Source organism: Nerophis ophidion, linkage group LG08, assembly GCF_033978795.1.
Source record: "Nerophis ophidion isolate RoL-2023_Sa linkage group LG08, RoL_Noph_v1.0, whole genome shotgun sequence".
Taxonomy (NCBI): Eukaryota; Metazoa; Chordata; class Actinopteri; order Syngnathiformes; family Syngnathidae; genus Nerophis; species Nerophis ophidion.
Window position 1 is genome coordinate 19,665,829 of NC_084618.1, and position 22,546 is coordinate 19,688,374.

General features: G+C 39.7%; 1 protein-coding gene across 1 annotated transcript in view; it reads right to left on the reverse strand.

Moving 5' to 3' along the window:
- The window catches only part of rimbp2a (RIMS binding protein 2a), a gene marked incomplete at its 5' end in the record, with an annotated part of 62,121 nt that overhangs the window by 9,126 nt on the left and 30,449 nt on the right, over positions 1-22,546 (reverse strand). Inside the window, 9 exons of the mRNA XM_061907395.1 lie at positions 3,274-3,441; positions 3,596-3,667; positions 6,580-6,680; positions 9,045-9,213; positions 9,330-9,493; positions 15,902-16,004; positions 18,664-18,810; positions 19,016-19,171; positions 20,714-21,463. Of these exons, the coding sequence (XP_061763379.1) occupies positions 3,274-3,441; positions 3,596-3,667; positions 6,580-6,680; positions 9,045-9,213; positions 9,330-9,493; positions 15,902-16,004; positions 18,664-18,810; positions 19,016-19,171; positions 20,714-21,463 (1,830 nt within the window). The remainder of the gene's footprint in view (positions 1-3,273; positions 3,442-3,595; positions 3,668-6,579; positions 6,681-9,044; positions 9,214-9,329; positions 9,494-15,901; positions 16,005-18,663; positions 18,811-19,015; positions 19,172-20,713; positions 21,464-22,546) is intronic.

A 22,546-nucleotide genomic window follows, 5' to 3' on the forward strand; every position in this document is an offset into this window, starting at 1 on the left:
CTATGCAAAGCGAAAGCCATTTATCAACAACATCCAGAAACGCCGCCGGCTTCTCTGGGCCCGAGATCATCTAAGATGGACTGATGCAAAGTGGAAAAGTGTTCTGTGGTCTGACCAGTCCACATTTCAAATTGTTTTTGGAAATATTCCACATTGTGTCATCCGGACCAAAGGGTAAGCGAACCATCCAGACTGTTATCGACGTTAAGTTCAAAAGCCAGCATCTGTGATGGTATGGGGGTGCATTAGTGCCCAAGGCATGGGTAACTTACACATCTGTGAAGGCACCATTAATGCTGAAAGGCACATACAGGTTTTGGAACAACAAATGCTGCCATCTAAGCGCCGTCTTTTTCATGGACGCCCCTGCTTATTTCAGCAAGACAATGCCAAGCCACATTCAGCCTGTGTTACAACAGCGTGGCTTCGTAAAAAAAGAGTGCGGGTACTTTCTTGGCCCGCCTGCAGTCCACACCTGTCTATCATCGAAAATGTGTGACGCATTATGAAGCGTAAAATACGACAGCGGAGACCCCGGACTGTTGAACGACTGAAGCTCTACATAAAAAAAGAATGGGAAAGAATTCCACTTTCAAAGCTTCAACAATTAGTTTCCTCAGTTCCCAAACGTTTATTGAGTGTTGTTAAAAGAAAAGGTGATGTAACAGTGGTGAACATGCCTTTTCCCAACTACTTTGGCACGTGTCGCAGCCATGAAATTCTAAGTTAATTATTATTTGAAAAAAAAAAAAAAAGTTTATGAGTTTGAACATCAAATATATTGTCTTTGTAGTGCATTCAATTGAATATGGGTTAAAAAGGATTTGCAAATCATTGTATTCCGTTTATATTTACATCTAACACAATTTCCCAACTCATATGGAAACAGGGTTTGCAGAAAGAAATGCAAAGTTCAAAGTGCATCTGTGGAAGTAGAGCAGCTGCTTTTGGTATCTGAAGTTGCTGCGGGGCAGATGGTGTGAGATGAACACTTGTCCCTTTCCTTTTGTTTTGTCATAGTTTGGCCAAGCGGGGGTGAGGCGAGGGTGGGGAAAAAAAGGAAGAAAAATGCAGCGGCGTAAGGTCACCATCAGAGAAGAAACACACCGCACCACAATGAAAACATTGACACACACAACAACACACAAGATCGTGTCAAAGGAAGCTTTTTTTTTTTTAATATCAAAAGTTGTTTTTTTTTTGCTTGCTTTTATTTGTTGTTTATTGTTCATTGTAACAACACAGTTGGGATGTCTCAGTGGTTAAATTTTGAAGCTGGAAAAAAAAAAAAAATCGATTGATGTGTGTGCAACAAACACAAAAGAAACAAAGCCTCGTTCCCAGAATCACAACATTACAAAAAATGGATCGGTTGGCAAAAAAGGCATGCTCTTCCGGTCAATGTTAGCAATTAGCACTTACTCGTTATCGTTGCCGCACGCCATAACGCGTGAGGGTGTTGAGTGCAAAGAGGTACAAATGGAAGGAATGAGCATGCAAGAACAACCCCGCCTCCACGCAGCGCCTGCGTCCTCTCGTTTGCCTCGTTTGTCTCTCTGTCCGAATGCAGGCTTTGCTTCTTCCTTTCTCTGAGACTTAGAAAGGTTGTCACACTGCACTTTTTCTCTACTTCCTTTTCACAGATGGAGCAGCAAGGGAGGTTGTTAGTTGGTCACCACAGCCACAAACACACACACACACACACACACACAAACACACACACACATACACAAACATACACACACACAAGCAAGCCCGAGATGGTATGGAAGTATTGTTGTAGCAAAACTCTTTCTCGATCTGTGCGTCTGATATCTCATTCACGTGTCCGCGTACTAATTTGTGTGTCTGTATCTTAATTTGTGTCTGTGTAATTAGTTCTGTGTACGCGTGTTTCAATGTGTGTCTGTATTTCTATTTGTGTGTGTGAGAGTGTGTGTGTGTATTCAGATTTGTGTGAAGCAGGACCTCTGATTTGCTGTCTTTCTACACGTGAATTTTGCGACATTTCTGCCATGTAAAATTTGTGTGTCGGTATCTCGATTTGTGTGTGTGAAAGAAAAAAAAAAGGGTGTGTTTGTGTATTTAGATTTGTGTGAAGCAGGAACTCGGATTGGCTGTTTGTTTACATGTGACTTTTGCATGCCGTGTAAGAGTTGTGTGTCTGTAGCACGATCTGTGTGTGTGTATTCGGATTCGTGTGAAGCAGGACCTCTGATTGGCTGTCTTTTTACATGTGACTTTTGCGACACTTCTGCCGTGCAAGATTTGTGTGTCCGTATCGCGATTTGTTTGTGTGTGATAAAAAAAAAAGGGTAGTCTTTGTGTTCAAATGTGTGTGAAGCAGGAACTCTGATTGGCTGTCTGTTTACATGTATCTTTTGCAGGCCGCGTAAGAGTTGTGTGTCCGTATCATGATCTGTGTGTGTGTAAAAAAAAAGTGTGTTTCTGTGTATTTGGATTTGTGTGAAGCAGGATCCCTAATTGGCTGTCGTATTACACGTAACTTTTGCGACACTAATGCTGTGTAAGATTTGTTTCTCCGTATTTCTATTTGTGTGTGTGTGCGTGCATGCGTTGATGTGTGTGTGTCTCTGTAAAAAAAAAAAGGGTGTGTCTCTGTATTCAGATTTGTGTGAACTGGGAACTCTGATTGGCTGTCTGTTTACATGTGACTTTTGCATGTCGTGTAAGAGTTGTGTGTCCATATCTCGCTTTGTGTGTGTGTAAAAAAAAAGGCTGTGTCTGTGTATTCAGATTTGTGTAAAGCAGGAACTCTGATTGGCTGTCTTTTTACGTGCCTTGCACCTGCTCATCTTACTCGGCAGAGTTGTCGCAAAAGCCACCTGTAAAAAGACCGCCAATCAGAGTTCCTGCTTCACACAAATCCGAATACAAAGACACACATTTTTTTTTACACACACAGATCTAACTACAAACAGACAGATGTTTTTTAAAAAAAATTTACACACACAAATTGAAACACACACACACAGGGATCTGATTACGGACACACACATTGAGACACAGACACACAAATTAGCACACGGACATGAGATTTGGAGTACTGACGCACAGACTGAGATACACATTTGCAAATAGTTTTGCGTCAACAATACTTCCATATATGGACATTGAGAAGGAGAGAGTGCGAGAGAGAGAGAGAGCGAGGGAAGGAGAGAGAGAGAAAGGGAGAAAGAGAAAGAGAGGAAGGAATGGGCGTTAGCGCTGAGAGCGGCGATGGTGATGGTGGTGGTGATGATGATGATGTACCCGTTTGGGATCCGGGACGGGGGCGGCCGAGTTGGCGGCGGGGAGCCGGTTGGTGGGCTCCTCGGGGGGGAAGTGGGCGGGCGTGTCGGTCAGGTACACCTCCACGTCGTCAGGCACTTCTTCCAGGAAGTTGGAGGGGACCAGACCGCGATGGCCATTGATCTCCCCCTGATGAAACATTGCCATCAGGACCACTCATACTGCCGTCAACACATTGATTGTTTGGCATTGCAAATGTCGACACAGACAAGAAATGTTAAACACTACGTCTTCTCCACCCAGACTGTAAACATGGTGTTTGGAGAACAGATCAATCGCTCACATAGTAGAAGCCGTCTTCGTCGATGTCGCCAAACACCGCAATGATGTCACCCGTGCAGAAGGTCAGCTCAGCCTATCAGAAGACAAAATGATATATATATATATATATATATATATATATATATATATATATATATATATATATATATATGTATGTATGTATGTATGTATGTATGTATGTATGTATGTATATATGTATATATGTGTATATATATGTATATATATAGTATGTATACATACAGTATATTATATATATATGTATATATATAATATACTGTATGTATACATACTATATATGAAGAGTTCATATGCAAAAGCAGATAAATCCATTTTGACCGATTCTGTATATTAACGATTTTCTGCCTGCTGGTGTTGCCGGTACATATACAAGCATACAATGGTTTATTTAATATCAACATAAGCAAGTCATGAAAGCCTAAACTTTTAAGAAATGCTGATGTAATGAATGGCTTTCAAATAAGAGTGTTTGATGTGGTTTTACGTCAAAAGCAGATATATCCAAATTATGATATGTTGCAAAAACAGATATCTCCAAAATCGTTTTCTTTGCGGTCGTTATTTCGCATAATATTCAAGATAAAGATAGAGAGAAAAACAGAACGTGAAATTTATCGAAAGCCACATTTCAAGGTAACAACTGTTCACATTTATTTACTTCATTATTTAACAGTTTCGATCCCTTGGTACGTATAAATCTAGCTGTCCCTGCGAACATTGTTTTTTCGTACTTGCTAACCGGACATGCTTTTTTGGAACTGTGACCTCACATATTTACCTTGTGCTTTTCAGCACAAAATGAAAAAACAAAAAAACAGTGTTGCAATGAAGACAATGTTTTATTAATAAAACAACCACAAATGCTCAACCTGGTTTGCCTATCAAAAACACTCCTGTGCAGATAACAGCTCACTCATCATCGCTATCGACATTAGCTCCATGCTCGACAACATCGTTTAACGCAGCGGTGTAAAACTCACGGACACGCGTGCTAGCGCCAACATCAAATAACTTCAACACGTCAGTTTTTTTCGCTGGCTTAACAGTGTTCACAGGAGAAGCTTCCAAATTATTCATGCGTGGATAACAACACTGAGTGAGTCCGAGCGCGCTGCCATTTTGTTTGTCACGTGATCCCGTACTGCAGCGCTGGTTGGGCAAACGGATATATCGGCTTTTGTGATAAATGATCCATGGCGCTTATCGGCCTTTGCAATAAATCGCTGAACTAAATGACGTTAAAAGCGGCATTTGTCTGCATTTGCAAACAAATTGATTTTGGTATACCACAATAGAAGTGGTGGACTATATATTACCGAGGCTGGGCTAAACTTTATCAAAATGGCGTTTATCGGTTTTTGCGTATGAACTCTTCATATGTATATATACATATATATATACATATATAGTATATGTATATATGTACATATATACATATATGTATATATGTATATATATACATATACTATATATGTATATATATATATGTATATAGTATGTATATATACAGTATATTATATATATAATATACTGTATATATACATACTATATATCTATATATACATATATATATATACATATATACATATGTATATATATACACATATATACATATGTATATACATATACATATATGTATATATATATATATATATGTATATATATATATATATATATATATATATATATATATATATATATATATATATATATATATATATATATATATATATATATATATATATATATGTATCGATATCATTCCCAGTGATGGGAAACCTCCTTGGGAAAGGTAGTAAGCTAAGTAACCTTTTTTTCTTTCTCTTTCTTCTCTCTCTTTTCTTTTTCTATTCTTTCTCTTGTCTCGCTTTTCTTTCTCTTGTCTCTCTCGCTTTTCTTTCTCTTGTCTCTCTCTTTTCTTTCTCTTCTCCTTTCTTTCTTATCTTTTCTTTTTCTCCTCTCTCTTCAATCTCTCGTCTCTCTCTTTTCTTTCTCATTTTCTCTCTTATGTTTGTCTTCTCTCTTTTTTCTTTCTCTTCTCTTTCTCTTCTCTCTTTTCCTTTCTCTTCTCTTTATTTTCTTCTCTCTCTTTTATTTCTCTTGTCTCTCTCTTTTCTTTCTCTTCTCCTTTCTTTCTTATCTTTTCTTTTTCTCCTCTCTCTTCAATCTCTCGTCTCTCTCTTTTCTTTTTCATTTTCTCTCTTATGTTTGTCTTCTCTCTTTTTTCTTTCTCTTCTCTTTCTCTTCTCTCTTTTCCTTTCTCTCTCTTCTCTTTATTTTCTTCTCTCTCTTTTATTTCTCTTGTCTCTCTCTTTTCTTTCTCTTCTCTTTCTCCTCTCTCTTCTATGTCTCGTCTCTATTTTCTTTTTTTTTCTTTTGCCCCTCTCTCTTCTCTTTCTCTTCTCTCTCTCTTTTGTCTTCTCTTTCTCTTCTCTCTGTTCTTTCTTTTGCCCCTCTCTCTTCTCTTTCTCTTCTCTCTTTTTTATTTCACTTCTCCCTCTATTTTCTTTCTCTTGTCTCTCTCTTTTCTTTCTCTTCTCTTTCTCTCTCTTCTATGTCTCGTCTCGCTTCTTTTTATTTTCTTTCACTTCTCTTTTCTTTCTCTTCTCTATTTTTTGTCTTCTTTTTCTCTTTTCTTTCTATTCTCTCTTTTCTTTCTCTTGTCTCTCTCTCTTCTCTCTCTTTTCTTTCTCTTTTTTTCTCTTGTCTCTTCTCTTCTCTTTCTTTTCTTTTTCTCTTCTCTCTTGCTTCTGTTTAGGGTGTAGCTCTGATGGGTGCTACCTCACTACAAGGGTCTTAAAATAGCTCAGCAGCAGGAATCTCCACTGGTTGAAAAAGTAGCAAGACTAGCGTCATGCTATAGCGGGAAATACAGTGAAGCTAGGTGGCGTGGCTACATGTAGCGAGAGACTATCCAACACCGATCATTTCTATGGTTGGCAGAAAGGTTGCATAGGTTGGTGGTACCTCAACATCAACGTTGGGTGAGCTTTCTCGAGGGTCGTAGTCGTACAACGCCACCATCCTCCTGGAGGCTTCACCTCGACGGAGACCTCTCCTATTTTGCTCTGCAAATCACATCATCACAGTTCACCACATTTCCTTGAATATTATTGTTAAGTCCAATTAGTCCCTTGACATGCAGTGTCTCCTTTTCAAGGGGTCCCCACAAATACAGAAAACATCAAACATACAATACAATAAAATACAAATAAACAAAACACAAACTCTGCACTACCACTTGCACAGCACTTCACACTCGTTCACACAGAGCCACAGAAACACTTGCAGTACAGTACAGTACAACACAAGACAGTACATTACTGTACAGTGCTATACAGCACTGTAGAATACATATCAATACAATACTACACAAGACTGTACAATACAGTACAATACTATACATTACTATAGAAGACAATAAAGTACTATACAGTACAATACGATGCAGTACTATATAATACAGTACTATACTATATGGTACTATACAATACAAAACAGTAATCGAGAGAACTGTACAAGACAATACAGTACTATACAATATAATAATATACAGTACGGTAATGCAACATCAGAATCAATAACTTGACATGAATTTGAACTGTAAGAATAGGATAATTGGTATGTCTGACATGTATTTGAAGGGCTGTAAGAATGAGATCATTGGTTTGTTTGACGGGAATTTAAAGGACTGTAAGAATGAGATCATACATTCATTTGAAGGACAGTAAGAATGAGATCACTGGTATGTCTGAAATGAATTTGAAGGACTGTAAGAATGAGATCATTGGTATGTATGACATGAATTTGAAGGACAGTAAGAATTAGATCATACATGAATTTGAAGGACAGTAAGAATGAGATCATTGGTATGTTTGACATGAATTTGAAGGACAATAAGAATGAGATCATTGTTATATCCGACATGAATTTGAAGGACAGTAAGAATGAGATCATTGGAATGTCTGACATGAATTGAAAGACTATAAGAATGAGAGCATTGGTATGTCTGACATGAATTTTAAGGACTATAAGAATGAGAGCATTGGTATGTCTGACATGAATTTTAAGGACAATAAGAATGAGATCATTGGTATGTTTGACATGAATTTGAAGGACTCTAAGAATGAGATCATTGGTATGTCTGACATGAATTTGAAGGACTATAAGAATGAGATCATTGGTATGTTTGACATGAATTTGAAGGACCATGAGAATGAGATCATTGGTATGTCTGACTTGAATTTGAAGGAATGTAATAATGAAATCATTGGTATATCTGACAAGAATTTGAAGGACAGTAAGAATGAGATCATTGGTAGGTCCGACATGAATTTGAAGGACAGTAAGAATAAGATCATTGGTAGGTCTGACATGAATTTGAAGGACTGTGAGAATGAAAATATTGGTATATCTGACATGAATTTGAAGGACTGTAAGAATGAGATCATTGGTATGTCTGACATGAATTTGAAGGACTGTAAGAATGAGATCATTGGTAGGTCCGACATGAATTTGAAGGACAGTAAGAATGAGATCATTGGTATGTCTGACATGAATTTGAAGGACTGTAAGAATGAGATCATTGGTAGGTCCGACATGAATTTGAAGGACAGTAAGAATGAGATCATTGGTATGTCCGACATGAATTTGAAGGACCATAAGAATGAGATCATTGGTATGTCTGACTTGAATTTGAAGGACTGTAAAAATGAAATCATTGGTATATCCGACATGAATTTGAAGGACAGTAAGAATGAGATCATTGGTAGGTCTGACATGAATTCGAAGGACTGTAAGAATGAAATCATTGGTATATCTGACATGAATTTGAAGGACTGTAACAATGAGATCAATGGTATGTGTGACATGAATTTGAAGGCCAGTAAGAATGAGATCATTGGTATGTCTGACATGAATTGAAGAACTGTAAGAATGAGATCATTGGTGTGTCTGACATGAATTTGAAGGCCAGTAAGAATGATATCATTGGTATTTCTGACATGTATTTGGACATAAATTTGAAGGACTGTAAAAATAATTAGATCAATGGTATGTCTGACATGTATTTGAAGGACTGTAAGAATGAGATCATTGGTATGTCTTACAGAAGAACACTTAGTCAAGAATTAATTGATGTAGTATGGGACATGTAAGTAAATACATTTCAAAAACAAACAGGAAGTGAAAGTGACTGAGCCAATGAACAGCCTGGCACATGACACAATGCTGACTTCTGATTTGACATCTCAGGAAAAATTTGGATGAGTAATTATTTCAAATGTGGAGAGCTCTGAAGAGAGAAATGAAAACTAGCCGAACATTTCCTTACAAGTAACATCAACATGTGCGTTAAAAGTAAGCTCCATCAAAGACCACGGTGTCGGTCAAATGAATAAGTCAACGACATCAACCATATTTTGGGTCAGTACCTAGTCTGTCCACCGGGGTGCTGAGAGGCAGGAAACCCTGTTTGATGAGCTGCTCCATGGTCTCGTCATCCTCTGCACGGATCTCAGACACCATGTTGCACGGAATCAGACCCATCCTGCCTCGCACTTCCCCTCGGTAGAAGCCATCTGTGTCTTTGTCCCCGTATATCTGCATCCGTAAACAATATGTCCGTAAACAATATGTCTGTAAACAACATTTGAGTAAACAATATTTCTGGAAACAGTGTGTCTGGAAACAATATGTCTGACGATCAAAGTCCTCACCCTGATGATTTGTCCCTCTTTGAAAGGCAGCTCCTCGTCGGCCGCGTCAGGGTTGGGGGACATGGACAGAGGGTCGTAGTCAAAGAGCGCCACGAACACCCGGAATGACTCCTCCGGCTCCGACTCGTCCAGGTAGGTGGGCGAGCGGTGCTCCCGGGGACCGTCTTCAAAACACACAACAAAAATCATCCAAGACACAAAATACACACACACAGACTGATTTTTTTTTTTTACTCTGAATTGTTACACATTGTGTTATTTAACACTGATTTTTATATACTGATTTTTTTTTACACTGGATTATTTTACACTGGATTTTTAAAAACTCAATTGTATACACTAATTTTAATACACTGAATTTTGAAACACACATTTTGCTACCAGTTTTTTTTCCACTAAAATTGTCAGCATAATTTAATGTAAAAAAAAGAAATCAGTTCACAAAAATGAAATGCAAAAAAATGTGTTACTTAATTTCAGTGTCAAAAATTATTTTCGTAATAAAGACATAAATTAGCCGCCATATATAACTTCCTTAATATTTAACACAGGAAAATGGTACTTTCATCAGTGGAATCGTCTTTACAAGAACTGTCTGAGAATACTGGTTTCATGTAAATAAATATTTATTTTTTATTTTACAGATATGCCTTCCATATTGCTAATGCCAACTACCCATATGTAACAATGGTTTACTTTAACTCCGGGGTCAACAACCTTCTTGAAACCAAGAGCTACTTCTTGGGTACTGATTATTGCGAAGGGTTACCAGTTTGATACACACTTAAATAAATTGCCAGAAATAGCCAATTTGCTCAATTTACCTTTAATTAAATATATATATATATATATATATATATATATATATATATATATATATATATATATATATATACATATATATGGGTATTTCTGTCTGTCATTCCGTCGTACATTTTTTTTCCTTTTACGGAAGGTTTTTTTGTAGAGAATAAATGATGAAAAAAACACTTAATTGAACGGTTTAAAAGAGGAGAAAACAGGAAGAAAATTGTAAATTAAATTTTGAAACATAGTTTGTCTTCAATTGGTGACAATTAAAATTCAAAATTCAACTGAAAAAAAGAAGAGAAAAACCAGCTAATTCGAATCTTTTTGAAAAATTTTAAAAAATTATTATGGAACATCATTAGTAATTTTTCCTGATTAAGATTAATTTTAGAATTTTGATGACATCTTTTAAATAGGTTAAAATTCAATCTGCACTTTGTTGTAATATATAACAAATTGGACCAAGCTATATTTCTAACAAAGACAAATCATTATTTCTTCTAGATTTTCCAGAACAAAAATTTTAAAAGTAATTCAAAAGACTTTGAAATAAGATTTAAATTTGATTCTAAAGATTTTCTAGATTTGCGAAGATATTTTTGTTTTATTTTAATCATAATAAGTTTAAAGAAATATTTCACAAATATTATTTGTCGAAAAAACAGAAGCTAAAATGAAGATTTAAATCAAAATGTATTTATTATTCTTTACAATAATAAAAAAAAAAATTTACTTGAACACTGATTTAAATTGTCAGGAAAGAAGAGGAAGGAATTTAAAAGGTAAAAAGGTATATGCGTTTAAAAATCCTAAAATCATTTTTAAGGTTGTATTTTTTCTCTAAAATTGTCTTTCTGAAAGTTATAAGAAGAAAAGTAAAAAAATAAATGAATTTATTCAAACAAGTGAAAACCAAGTCTTTAAAAATATTTTCTTGGATTTTCAAATTCTATTTGAGTTTTGTCTCTCTCAGAATTAAAAATGTCGAGCAAAGCAAGACCAGCTTTCTAGTAAATGAATAAGATTTAAAAAATAGAGGCAGCTCACTGGTAAGTGCTCCTATTTGAGCTATTTTTAGAACAGGCCAGGGCGACTCATCTGGTCCTTATAAGTTAAAGCAGGTGACCCCTGCTTTAACTTATAACAAAAAAGATATGAATAATTTAAATTTAGACTGAGTATATTTTGTAAAAGTCAGTGATATTTTGACCATTGTTTTTAAAAAGATTATTAGGAAAATATACGAATGAAATAAAAAAAATTCGTTTGTGTACAGCTGAGGGGAGTTGATTGACAGCTTACTGTGGCCAATTGGCAGTCAGGTAACTAACTAGCCCCGCCTACTTTCGAATATGGCAGCTTTCCCCAAAGTCATTGTGGAAAGTTTACTGATTTTATCGCAACTAAAGTATTCATCTTCATCGGAAAGGCTCGACAGCGAACAGCAAACGCCACCTCAGAAAACCATAACGATGAAGCCACTGACTGTTTTGAGAGGGGAATAAGTGCTACATTTGCGTGTTAGCCGTAGCATTCGCTAACAACGTCATGGAACCTTCTAGAACACGCCTACACACTGCTTTACCAAACACGGTAACTATTTAGCCTCGAACTTTCCTTTTACTCTTTTTAAACACTGATTAATCACTAACAATAACTCTGAAAAAAATATAGGCATTATTTTCCATTTATTTATTTTCAAGTACTTTTCTCATGTATTTTATTACTTATATTTAGAAATAAAATGGCGGGTTTCATTTATCCGCATATGATTTTTTTTTTTTTTCAGAGTTTTGACAACATAGTTAAAACATGTCACCTACCTTTAACGGTTATGTTTGTGTATTTATAAATTATATTTACCTTATTTCTGCAATATAGTTAAGTTTATCATAGAATGTTTTGTCAAAAGAATGAATGCATTAAATTAGTTTATTTCGGTCATATAATCAACCATTTTGTGTGATCAATTTAACAGCACAGTAGGGCGTGGTGCAGCTGGGAGAGAGGCCGTGCCAGCAACCTGAGGGTTCCTGGTTCGATCCCCAGCTTCTACCAACTTCACTACAACCAAAACTTGCTCAGTGGCCTAGTGCAGTGTTTCTCAAATGGGGGTACGCGTACACCTGGGGGGTACTTGAAGGTATGCCAAAGGGTACGTGAGATTAAAAAAAAAAAAAAAAAACAACTTCTAAAAATAGCAACAATTCAAAAATCCTTAAGAAATATATTTATTGAATAACACTTCAACAAAATATGAATGTATGTTCATAAACTGTGAAAAGAAATGCAAAAATGCAATATCCAGTGTTGAAAGCTAAATTTTTTGTGGACATGTTCCATAAATATTGATGTTAAAGATTTTATTTTTTGTGAAGAAATGTTTAGAATGAAGTTGATGAATCCAGATGGATCTCTATTACAATCCCCAAAGAAGGCACTTTAAGTTGATGATTACTTCTATGTGTAGAAATCTTTATTTATAATTGAATCACTTGTTTTTTTTCAACAAGTTTTTAAGTTATTTTTATATTTTGTTGTCCAAATAGTTCAAGAAAGACCACTACAAATGAGCAATATTGTTATACAACTGATGACATTGTTCTTTATTTTACTTCTTTATCTCTTTTTTTCAACCAAAAATGATTTGCTCTGATTAGGGGGTAGTTGAATTAAAAAAATGTTCACAGGTGGTACATCACTGAAAAAAGGTTAAGAACCACTGGGCTGGTGGTTAGAGCAGGGGTAGGGAACCTATTGCTCTAGAGCTAGATGTGGCTCGTTTGATGACTGCATCAGGCTCTCAGATAAATCTTAGCTGACATTGCTTAACACGATAAGCAATGAATAATTCCGCTGGTAATCACAGTGTCAAAAATGACGTTCAAAATATAAAACATTCTCATGCATTTTCATAAATCCATCCGGTTTCTACTGCACCTGTTCAAAAAGTCGCATTAATGGTAAGAAGTATTTTATTTATTGTTAGTTAGCCTCAGAATAACAATGTTATTAAAAAGAATAGGAGACTTATTATACTCAAAAAATGTTGGTATTTCTTAAAAATGCACGCATATAGTTGTATTTAGTGTTAAAAAAAAAAATATATATATATATATATATATACTGGAGAGGAGGCTTCGCCGGATAGTCGAACCTCGGATTCAGGAGGAACAGTGTGGTTTTCGTCCTGGTCGTGGAACTGTGGACCAGCTCTATACTCTCGGCAGGGTTCTTGAGGGTGCATGGGAGTTTGCCCAACCAGTCTACATGTGCTTTGTGGACATGGAGAAGGCATTCGACCGTGTCCCTCGGGAAGTCCTGTGGGGAGTGCTCAGAGAGTATGGGGTATCGGAATGTCTTATTGTGGCAGTCCGCTCTCTGTATGATCAGTGTCAGAGCTTGGTCCGCATTGCTGGCAGTAAGTCGGACACGTTTCCAGTGAAGGTTGGACTCCGCCAAGGCTGTCCTTTGTCACCGATTCTGTTCATAACTTTTATGGACAGAATTTCTAGGCGCAGCCAAGGCGTTGAGGGGTTCCGGTTTGGTGGCCACGGGATTAGGTCTCTGCTTTTTGCAGATGATGTAGTCCTGATGGCTTCATCTGGCCGGGATCTTCAGCTCTCACTGGATCGGTTCGCAGCCGAGTGTGAAGCGACCGGAATGAGAATCAGCACCTCCAAGTCCGAGTCCATGGTTCTCGCCCGGAAAAGGGTGGAGTGCCATCTCCGGGTTGGGGAGGAGACCCTGCCCCAAGTGGAGGAGTTCAAGTACCTAGGAGTCTTGTTCACGAGTGGGGGAAGAGTGGATCGTGAGATCGACAGGCGGATCGGTGCGGCGTCTTCAGTAATGCGGACGTTGTATCGATCCGTTGTGGTGAAGAAGGAGCTGAGCCGGAAGGCAAAGCTCTCAATTTACCGGTCGATCTACGTTCCCATCCTCACCTATGGTCATGAGCTTTGGGTCATGACCGAAAGGATAAGATCACGGGTACAAGCGGCCGAAATGAGTTTCCTCCGCCGGGTGGCGGGGCTCTCCCTTAGAGATAGGGTGAGAAGCTCTGCCATCCGGGAGGAACTCAACGTAAAGCCGCTGCTCCTCCACATCGAGAGGAGCCAGATGAGGTGGTTCGGGCATCTGGTCAGGATGCCACCCGAACGCCTCCCTAGGGAGGTGTTTAGGGCACGTCCAGCTGGTAGGAGGCCACGGGGAAGACCCAGGACACGTTGGGAAGACTATGTCTCCCGGCTGGCCTGGGAACGCCTCGGGATCCCCCGGGAAGAGCTAGACGAAGTGGCTGGAGATAGGGAAGTCTGGGCTTCCCTGCTTAGGCTGCTGCCCCCGCGACCCGACCTCGGATAAGCGGAAGATGATGGATGGATGGATGGATGGATATATATATATATATATATATATATATATATATATATATATATATATATATATATATATGGCTCTCACGGAAATACTTTAAAAAATATTTGGCTTTTATTGCTCTCTCCGCCAAAAAGGTTAGCGACCCCTGGGTTAGAGTGTCCGCCCTGAGATCGGTAGGTCGTGAGTTGAAACCCTGGCCGAGTCATACCAAAGACTATAACAATGGGACACGTTACCCCCCTGCTTGGCACTCAGCATTAAGGGTTGGAATTGGGGGTTAAATCACCAAAAATTATTCCCGGGCTGCCCACTGCTCCCCTCACCTCCCAGTGGGTGATCAAGGGGGATTGGTCAAATGCAGAGAATAATTTCGCCACATCTAGTATGTGTGTGACAATCATTGGTACTTTAACTTTAACTTTAAGCTTCTGACAACCTCGTCACGTTCGTTGTGTCCTTGAGCAAGACACTTCACCCTTGCTCCTGATGGGTCACGGTTAGGGCCTTGCATGGCAGCTCCCGCCATCAGTGTGTGTGAACGGGTGAATGTGTAAATAGTGTCAAAGCGCTTTGAGGGCGGCATAGCTCGGTTGGTAGAGTGGCCGTGCCAGCAACTTGAGGGTTGCAGGTTCGATTCCCGCTTGTGCCATCCTAGTTACTGCCGTTGTGTCCTTGGGCAAGACACTTTACCCACCTGCTCCCAGTGCCACCCACACTGGTTTAAATGTAACTTAGATATTGGGTGTCACTATGTAAAGCGCTTTGAGTCACTTGAGAAAAGCGCTATATAAATATAATTCACTTCACTTCACTTGAGTACCTTGAAGGTAGAAAATCGCTATACAAGTATAACCCATTTATTAATCATTATACATATCAACAATCATACACGTACAGTTTTTTTTTGTGTGTGTGAATGTGAGTGTGAATGTTGTCTGTCTATCTATTATTTATTAGCGACCAAAAGTTGCGAACTTTATCGTCGATGTTCTTTACTAAATCCTTTCAGCAAAAATCTGGCAATATCGCGAAATGATCAAGTATGACACATAGAATGGACCTGTTATCCCCGTTTAAATAAGAAAATCTCATTTCAGTAGGCCTTTAACCACTGTTGTGAAACACCTCTTATGCCATAGTTTTCCAATTTTTGCAGGAGTGATCAATTGTGTCAAAAGCTTTACATAAGTCAATAAATACACCAACGTTGTGTTGCTTTTTTTCTATCGCTGTAGCTATGTTTTCCACAAAGTCCATCACTGCTCGGGATGTAGATCGATTACTCCTGAACCCATACTGATGGTCATTCATTAGCTCATGTTTAATCCTGTGGTTCAAAATCTCGTTGTGTGAACATTGTGAAGAAAGCTAAAGTCTTTACTGACCAATGGCAGGGACGGTGAGAGGCGGTCTCTGCGGCTGCGGTCCGCCATGGTGAATCCTCCGGCCGCCGTCGCGCTGGTGACGGCCTCCCGATGGGTTAGCGGACTACAACGCAGACAGACGCAAACATGAAGTCTCCGCACGCCGTCCCAGCAGACCAGCTCACTCTCCGGGCGTGTGTGGACGAATGTGCACTGACGTACTCCGACAAGTGGTACGTAAACAAACCCATGCAGCGCTCGCAGACAGGCACGCAGGAACACACGTACACACTGACGCACACGCAAACACACACAAACAAGCCCACCAGAACGTGTATTCTTACCAAAAAACTACAATTGGAATCATTGACTGCTAGAGATCGACCAATATATATATATATATATATATATATATATATACGATAGCAGTATTTAAAACATGAATCATTAGTGAAATAGATAGTAATAACTACAGATGTCCGATAATGGCTTTTTTGCCGATATCAGATATTCCGATATTGTCCAACTCTTAATTACCGATTCTGATATCAACCGACAATGATATATACAGTCGTGCAATTAACACGTTATTATGCCTAATTTTGTTGTGATGCCCCGCTGGATGCATTAAACAATGTAACAAGGTTTTCCAAAATAAATCAACTCAAGTTATGGAAAAAAATGCAAACATGGCACCGCCATATTTATTGTTGAAGTCACAAAGTGCATAGTTTTTTTTTAACATGCCTCAAAACAGCAGCTTGGAATTTGGGACATTGTCTCCCTGAGAGAGCCTGAGGAGGTTGAGGTGGGCAGGGTAAAGGGTTGCAGGGGGTGTAGATTGTAGCGTCCCGGAAGCATGAGGAGGTTGAATTGGGGGGGCGGGGGGGGGGGGGGTGTAGATTGTAACGTCCTGGAAGAATTAGTGCTGCAAGGGGTTCTGGGTATTTGTTCTGTTGTGTTACGGTGTCGATGTTCTCCCGAAATGTGTTTGTCATTCTTGTTTGGTGTGGGTTCACAGTGTGGCGCATATTTGAAACAGTGTTAAAGTTAAAGTTACCCCCAATATTGTTGCCTGGGTGGAAATCGGGAGAATGGTTGCCCCAGGAGATTTCCGGGCGGGACAATGATATTCGGGAGTCTCCCGGGTAAATCGGGAGGGTTGGCAAGTATGACTGGGAGACGCGACTGCTCTGTATTTCTCCCTACGTCCGTGTACCACTCCGTACATCGGCGTCTTTAAAAGTCATAAATTTTACTTTTTGAAACCGATACCGATAATTTCCGATATTACATTTTAAAGCATTTATCGGCTTTAAAAAACTATATCGGTCGATCTCTATCGACTACAGGAGGAAGTGTAAGAGAAATGAAGGCTTTGTTAAGTGCCTCCTCTGTGGTGGAATCTGAGCACACACGCTAATGTAACCTGAGCACACACTAATGTAACCTGAGCACCTACGCTAATGTAACCTGAGCACACGCTAATGTAACCTGAGCACACACTAATGTAACCTGAGCACCTAAGCTAATGTAACCTGAGCACACGCTAATGTAACCTGAGCACACACTAATGTAACCTGAGCACCTACGCTAATGTAACCTGAGCATACACGCTAATGTAACCTGAGCATACACGCTAATGTAACCTGAGCACCTACGCTGATGTAACCTGAGCATACACGCTAATGTAACCTGAGCACCTACGCTGATGTAACCTGAGCATACACGCTAATGTAACCTGAGCACACTGCTAATGTAACCTGAGCACCTACGCTAATGTAACCTGAGCATACACGCTAATGTAACCTGAGCACACTGCTAATGTAACCTGAGCACACTGCTAATGTAACCTGAGCACCTACGCTAATGTAACCTGAGCATACACGCTAATGTAACCTGAGCATACACGCTAATGTAACCTGAGCATACACGCTAATGTAACCTGAGCACACTGCTAATGTAACCTGAGCACACACATTAAAATAACCTTAGCACACATGCTAATGTAACCTGAGCACACATGCTAATGTAACCTGAGCACACTGCTAATGTAACTTGAGCATGCACATTGACATAACCTCAGCATGCATGGTAACGCAACCTGAGCACGCACGCTAACGCAACCTGAGCACAAACGCTAACGTAACCTGAGCACACACGCTAACGCAACCTGAGCACACACACTTATGTGACCTGAGCACACACTCTAACGTAACCTGAGCACACACGCTAACGCAACCTGAGCACACACGCTAACGCAACCTGAGCACAAACGCTAACTTAACCTGAGCACACACGCTAATGTAACCTGAGCACAGACGCTAACGCAACCTGAGCACACACACTTATGTGACCTGAGCACACACGCTAACGCAACCTGAGCACAAACGCTAACGCAACCTGAGCACAAACGCTAACGCAACCTGAGCACAAACGCTAACGCAACCTGAGCACAAACGCTAACGTAACCTGAGCACACACGCTAACGCAACCTGAGCACACACGCTAATGTAACCTGAGCACAGACGCTAACGCAACCTGAGCACACACACTTATGTGACCTGAGCACAAACGCTAACGTAACCTGAGCACAGACGCTAACGTAACCTGAGCACAGACCCTAATGTAACCTGAGCACAGACACTAATGTAACTGAGCACACACTAAATTAAGGCAGCAGTGAAGTATCTGTGCCTGTGCAGTGGACTCCCAGCAAGAGGTTGTATTTGGATGGGGGTGAGTCTGTCTGACTAGTTAGAAGTACGTGCAAAGAAGTGCACCTTGGGAGTGTTGTGCGAGTTGCGTCGGCGTCCCTCGTCCAGCTGCATCTCTGAGTACAGCTCCTCCTCATCCTCTTCCATGATGTCAGACAGGTCAGAGCCGCGGCTGCTCTCGCTGTGATACTCTTCATTGTGACTATAGTGAGGCTTTTGACAGGCACACACAAACACACACACACACACAAAGAGCCAGTTGTTTAAGTCCACATACATACACACACACACGCACACACACACACACACACACGACACGTGAACGCACACAGTGACGCCGGCAAGCTTGTCTGTGTGTGCATGCAGCTAACCAGCTTCCTGCTGTCCAGTCCTACCCAGCCTTTCACGTCGCTCTTACCGGCCTTCCCAACTCCGAGCCTCGGAGGAACTCGTCCACCGAAGGTCCCCTTCGCCTGCGGCGTGCACACCCTTCCTCGTCCTCCTCTTCCTCATCCGAGTGGTGCTGGTGGAAGGTCTGACCCCGCTCGCCGTAGCCAGCAGGCCTGCGCTCCCCCTGGAAAGCAGACAGTGGATTTGCAGCGTTGCCATGACGACGAGTACAGCAGGGTGTACTGAAAAGTCCAAGTATGTGGAGGCCATTTTGATATCTTTCATACACTGTATGTAAAGACCCAACTCTGTGTTATAGGTGACTAAGCATAGTAGTTTTAATTATTACTTAGAACATGTTAGATTTTTCTCATTTTTGCTCTTTTTTCTGACATTTTCACTGCTTAACTTAGTGTCCAATATTTTACTGTACAAAATTATTACTGTTTAGTTACACATAGTGTATATTATTATTGTTGTCAATTTTCAAATTAACCAATTCATAGGTTAGTATTATTTGTAATCAACTAAATAACTAAACTTTTTTTTTATTTCAATATTTTTGACCAGGGGTGTGTAAACTTTTTCCACCAAAGGCTACAATACTGAAAAGTCAAAAGTATGCGGGGGCCATTTTAATATTGTTTTATTTTTTTAATGCTAAAAACAGGTATTATATATATTTAAAGACAAAACTTTGTGTGAGCTCTGTGTTACAGGTGACTATATTTATCGTTATTTATTAGTTACAACATTTCAGCTTTTAATCTTACATATTTTAACAATAATGATAATATTAATAATAATCTGATTGTGTAACTGTATAACCTAGTGTCTTAAAACTTATGCCTGTATGAAAATATGAATGTTCAGTTGGACCCTTTAACACTGTACATTATCGTTGTTGTCATTTTTAAAACGGATTAATTCATAAGTTAGTACTATTTTTATTTTCTAATTATCTAACTAAACTTTGTAAATATTTTTATTTTTATTTTGAGAGCTTCTAATATCTTAGATTAGTGGTGTCTAAATCTGTTCCACTAAAGGATTTTTTTCAGTAACGTCAAAGTATGAAGGGGGCCATTTTGATATTTCCGTACAAAAAAAAATGCTAATATATGATTACAATTAAAATGTGTATGTGTATATATATATATATATATATATATATATATATATATACGATTACAATTAAAATGTATATATATATATATATACACACACACACACATTTTAATTGTTATCATATATTAGCATTTTTATACATATACATACATATACTTATATATATATATACATGTGTATGTGTTTATATACGGTATGCACATATGTTTGTGTAAATATATATATACATACATACATATGTACATACATACATATATATGTATATATGCACATATATATATGCATACATATGTGCATATATATACATATATATATATATATATTCATTCATATGTATATGTATATATACATATTTAAATATAACTCTTTGTTTTATAGGTCACTAAATATGATATTGTCAATTATTAGTTTGGAAATGTCAGCTTTTTCTCGTGACATTCCGATTTTTTTGCTCTTGTTCTGACATTTTTACTGCTGTTGTTTTTTTTCTGCTAATTTGCTGCCAGCCAATACAACTCATTTTGTGAGCTGCTAAATGCCCCCTTGCCGCACTTTGGACGCCCCTGTATTAGCGCATGGTGATGAGGTGCAGTCAGACCTTGCCGCTCTCTGCCGCCACTCTCTGCGCTGCTTCCCGAGCGATGGCTTTGGCAACGTTGTCCGGGACTAGAGTGCCTCTTGGCTGTGGTAGAATCCTTTGTGGGGAGGGTGAGCGTGGATTGCCATGGGGCGGGGCCTCCAGGGTGTGGCCTTGCATGGCTACAGGGTGCTGGGAGGACGGGGAGCGTACGGGGGCCCAACCGAGTTGGTTGGGTGGGACAGCTGCCCCGTGGTGGGCGACTTGCTCTTTGGCATCCAGGTCTCTGGCACTTACTGGTCTCTGAGGTACCGGGTGGGGGTGAGGGTGCGGCTGCAGAGGCAGGCGGTGCTGCGGCCTCGGACCTTGGTGAAGAGGGTGGAGGGCCTGCGGATGAGGAGGCCGACCCTGGGGAGGGACGCCGGGGTGAGGCAGTCGCGGGTGGGGTTGAGGGTGCGGAGGATGCGGGTGCAGCGGGAGCGGTTGCCCGTGGGCTGGAGGCGGCAGCGCGGGAAGTTGGGGGGTGGCGTGAGGAAGGTGGGGGGACGTAAGGTGAGGCTGCTGGGGGTGGGGGTGGGGGTGCATTGGCGCCGGCAGCGGAAGTGGAGGTAGAGGCACGAGCAGGTTGTTTGGAATGGCGGCGATGTGGGAGTCCTGGGAATCTCCCTGTGCGGACAGAGTCCTCACTATGACCTCCCTGGCCTCCAAGCACTGAATCCTCGTCAGCTCCACGGTCACGTAGTCGGCCATGGGGAACATCACCTCTGCAATCTGCTCCAGAAACACAAAAAACATCTGCTTGCTGGAAACAACAAACTTGTCCAAATATGGTGATGTCACTCTCACAATTGTGAAGGTCCAAGTTGAAGCCACTGTCCCTCTTCAGTCACCAGAGGGCGGTAGAGACCTTAGCGCTGTCTCTGAAGTGCCTACTTTTGTGTGTGCTTGCTTTAGCTCAGAAACATGTACATGACACAACTGGGCCTTCCTAGTCTCTAAAAACAGATTTTGTGTCATCAGACCAGACTTGTTTAGTCCAAGTGGATCAAACTTGTTTTTGGTGAGAACCACATCGCCGTCAAAGGGCCACATCGGCCTCAAAGGGCCACATGTAACAGTGAATGCATATGAATATAAATGTATAAAGCCTCGTCAGAAAATTAATTTGCGTAGGAAACTCTTTTTGATGACTTTAATTTTGACCAACATATTGAGACGTGACTTATCTCAGGATCAGATCATCTTCAAGTCAACATTTTCAGTTTCTCTCAACATTTAGCAATAACACATGCGCCTAGTCAAAAAATGCTTTATTTTTAAATGATTCGGCAGGCCACATTAAATGAAGTGGAAGACCACCTAAATCAAGTGGTGGGTCTTTTGAAATGATGTGGCAGGCCACTTTAAATGAGGCAATGGGCCACGATATACTGTATATCGCAGCAGATCGCATAATTTTGTGGTGGAACACATTAAATGAAGCGAAGGGCCGACCCCAATGGGCCACGTAAAATAATGCAGCATAATCATATACAATGATGTGGCAGGCCACGTAAAATAATTTGGCGGACCACTTAAAATGAAGCGTCAGGCCACATAAAATAATGTTGCAGGCCACTTAATGAAAGAAGCCTCTCACACAAAAGGATTTTGCAGGCAACATAAATGAAAGAAGAGCCTCTCACATAAAACGATGCGGCGGGCCACCTAAAATAATGTTTTATATATATATATATATATATATATATATATATATATATATATATACAGGATTGTCTCAGAAAATAATAATATTGTGATAAAGTCCTTTATTTTCTGTAATGAAACGAAAAACATGGAAATGTCATACATTCT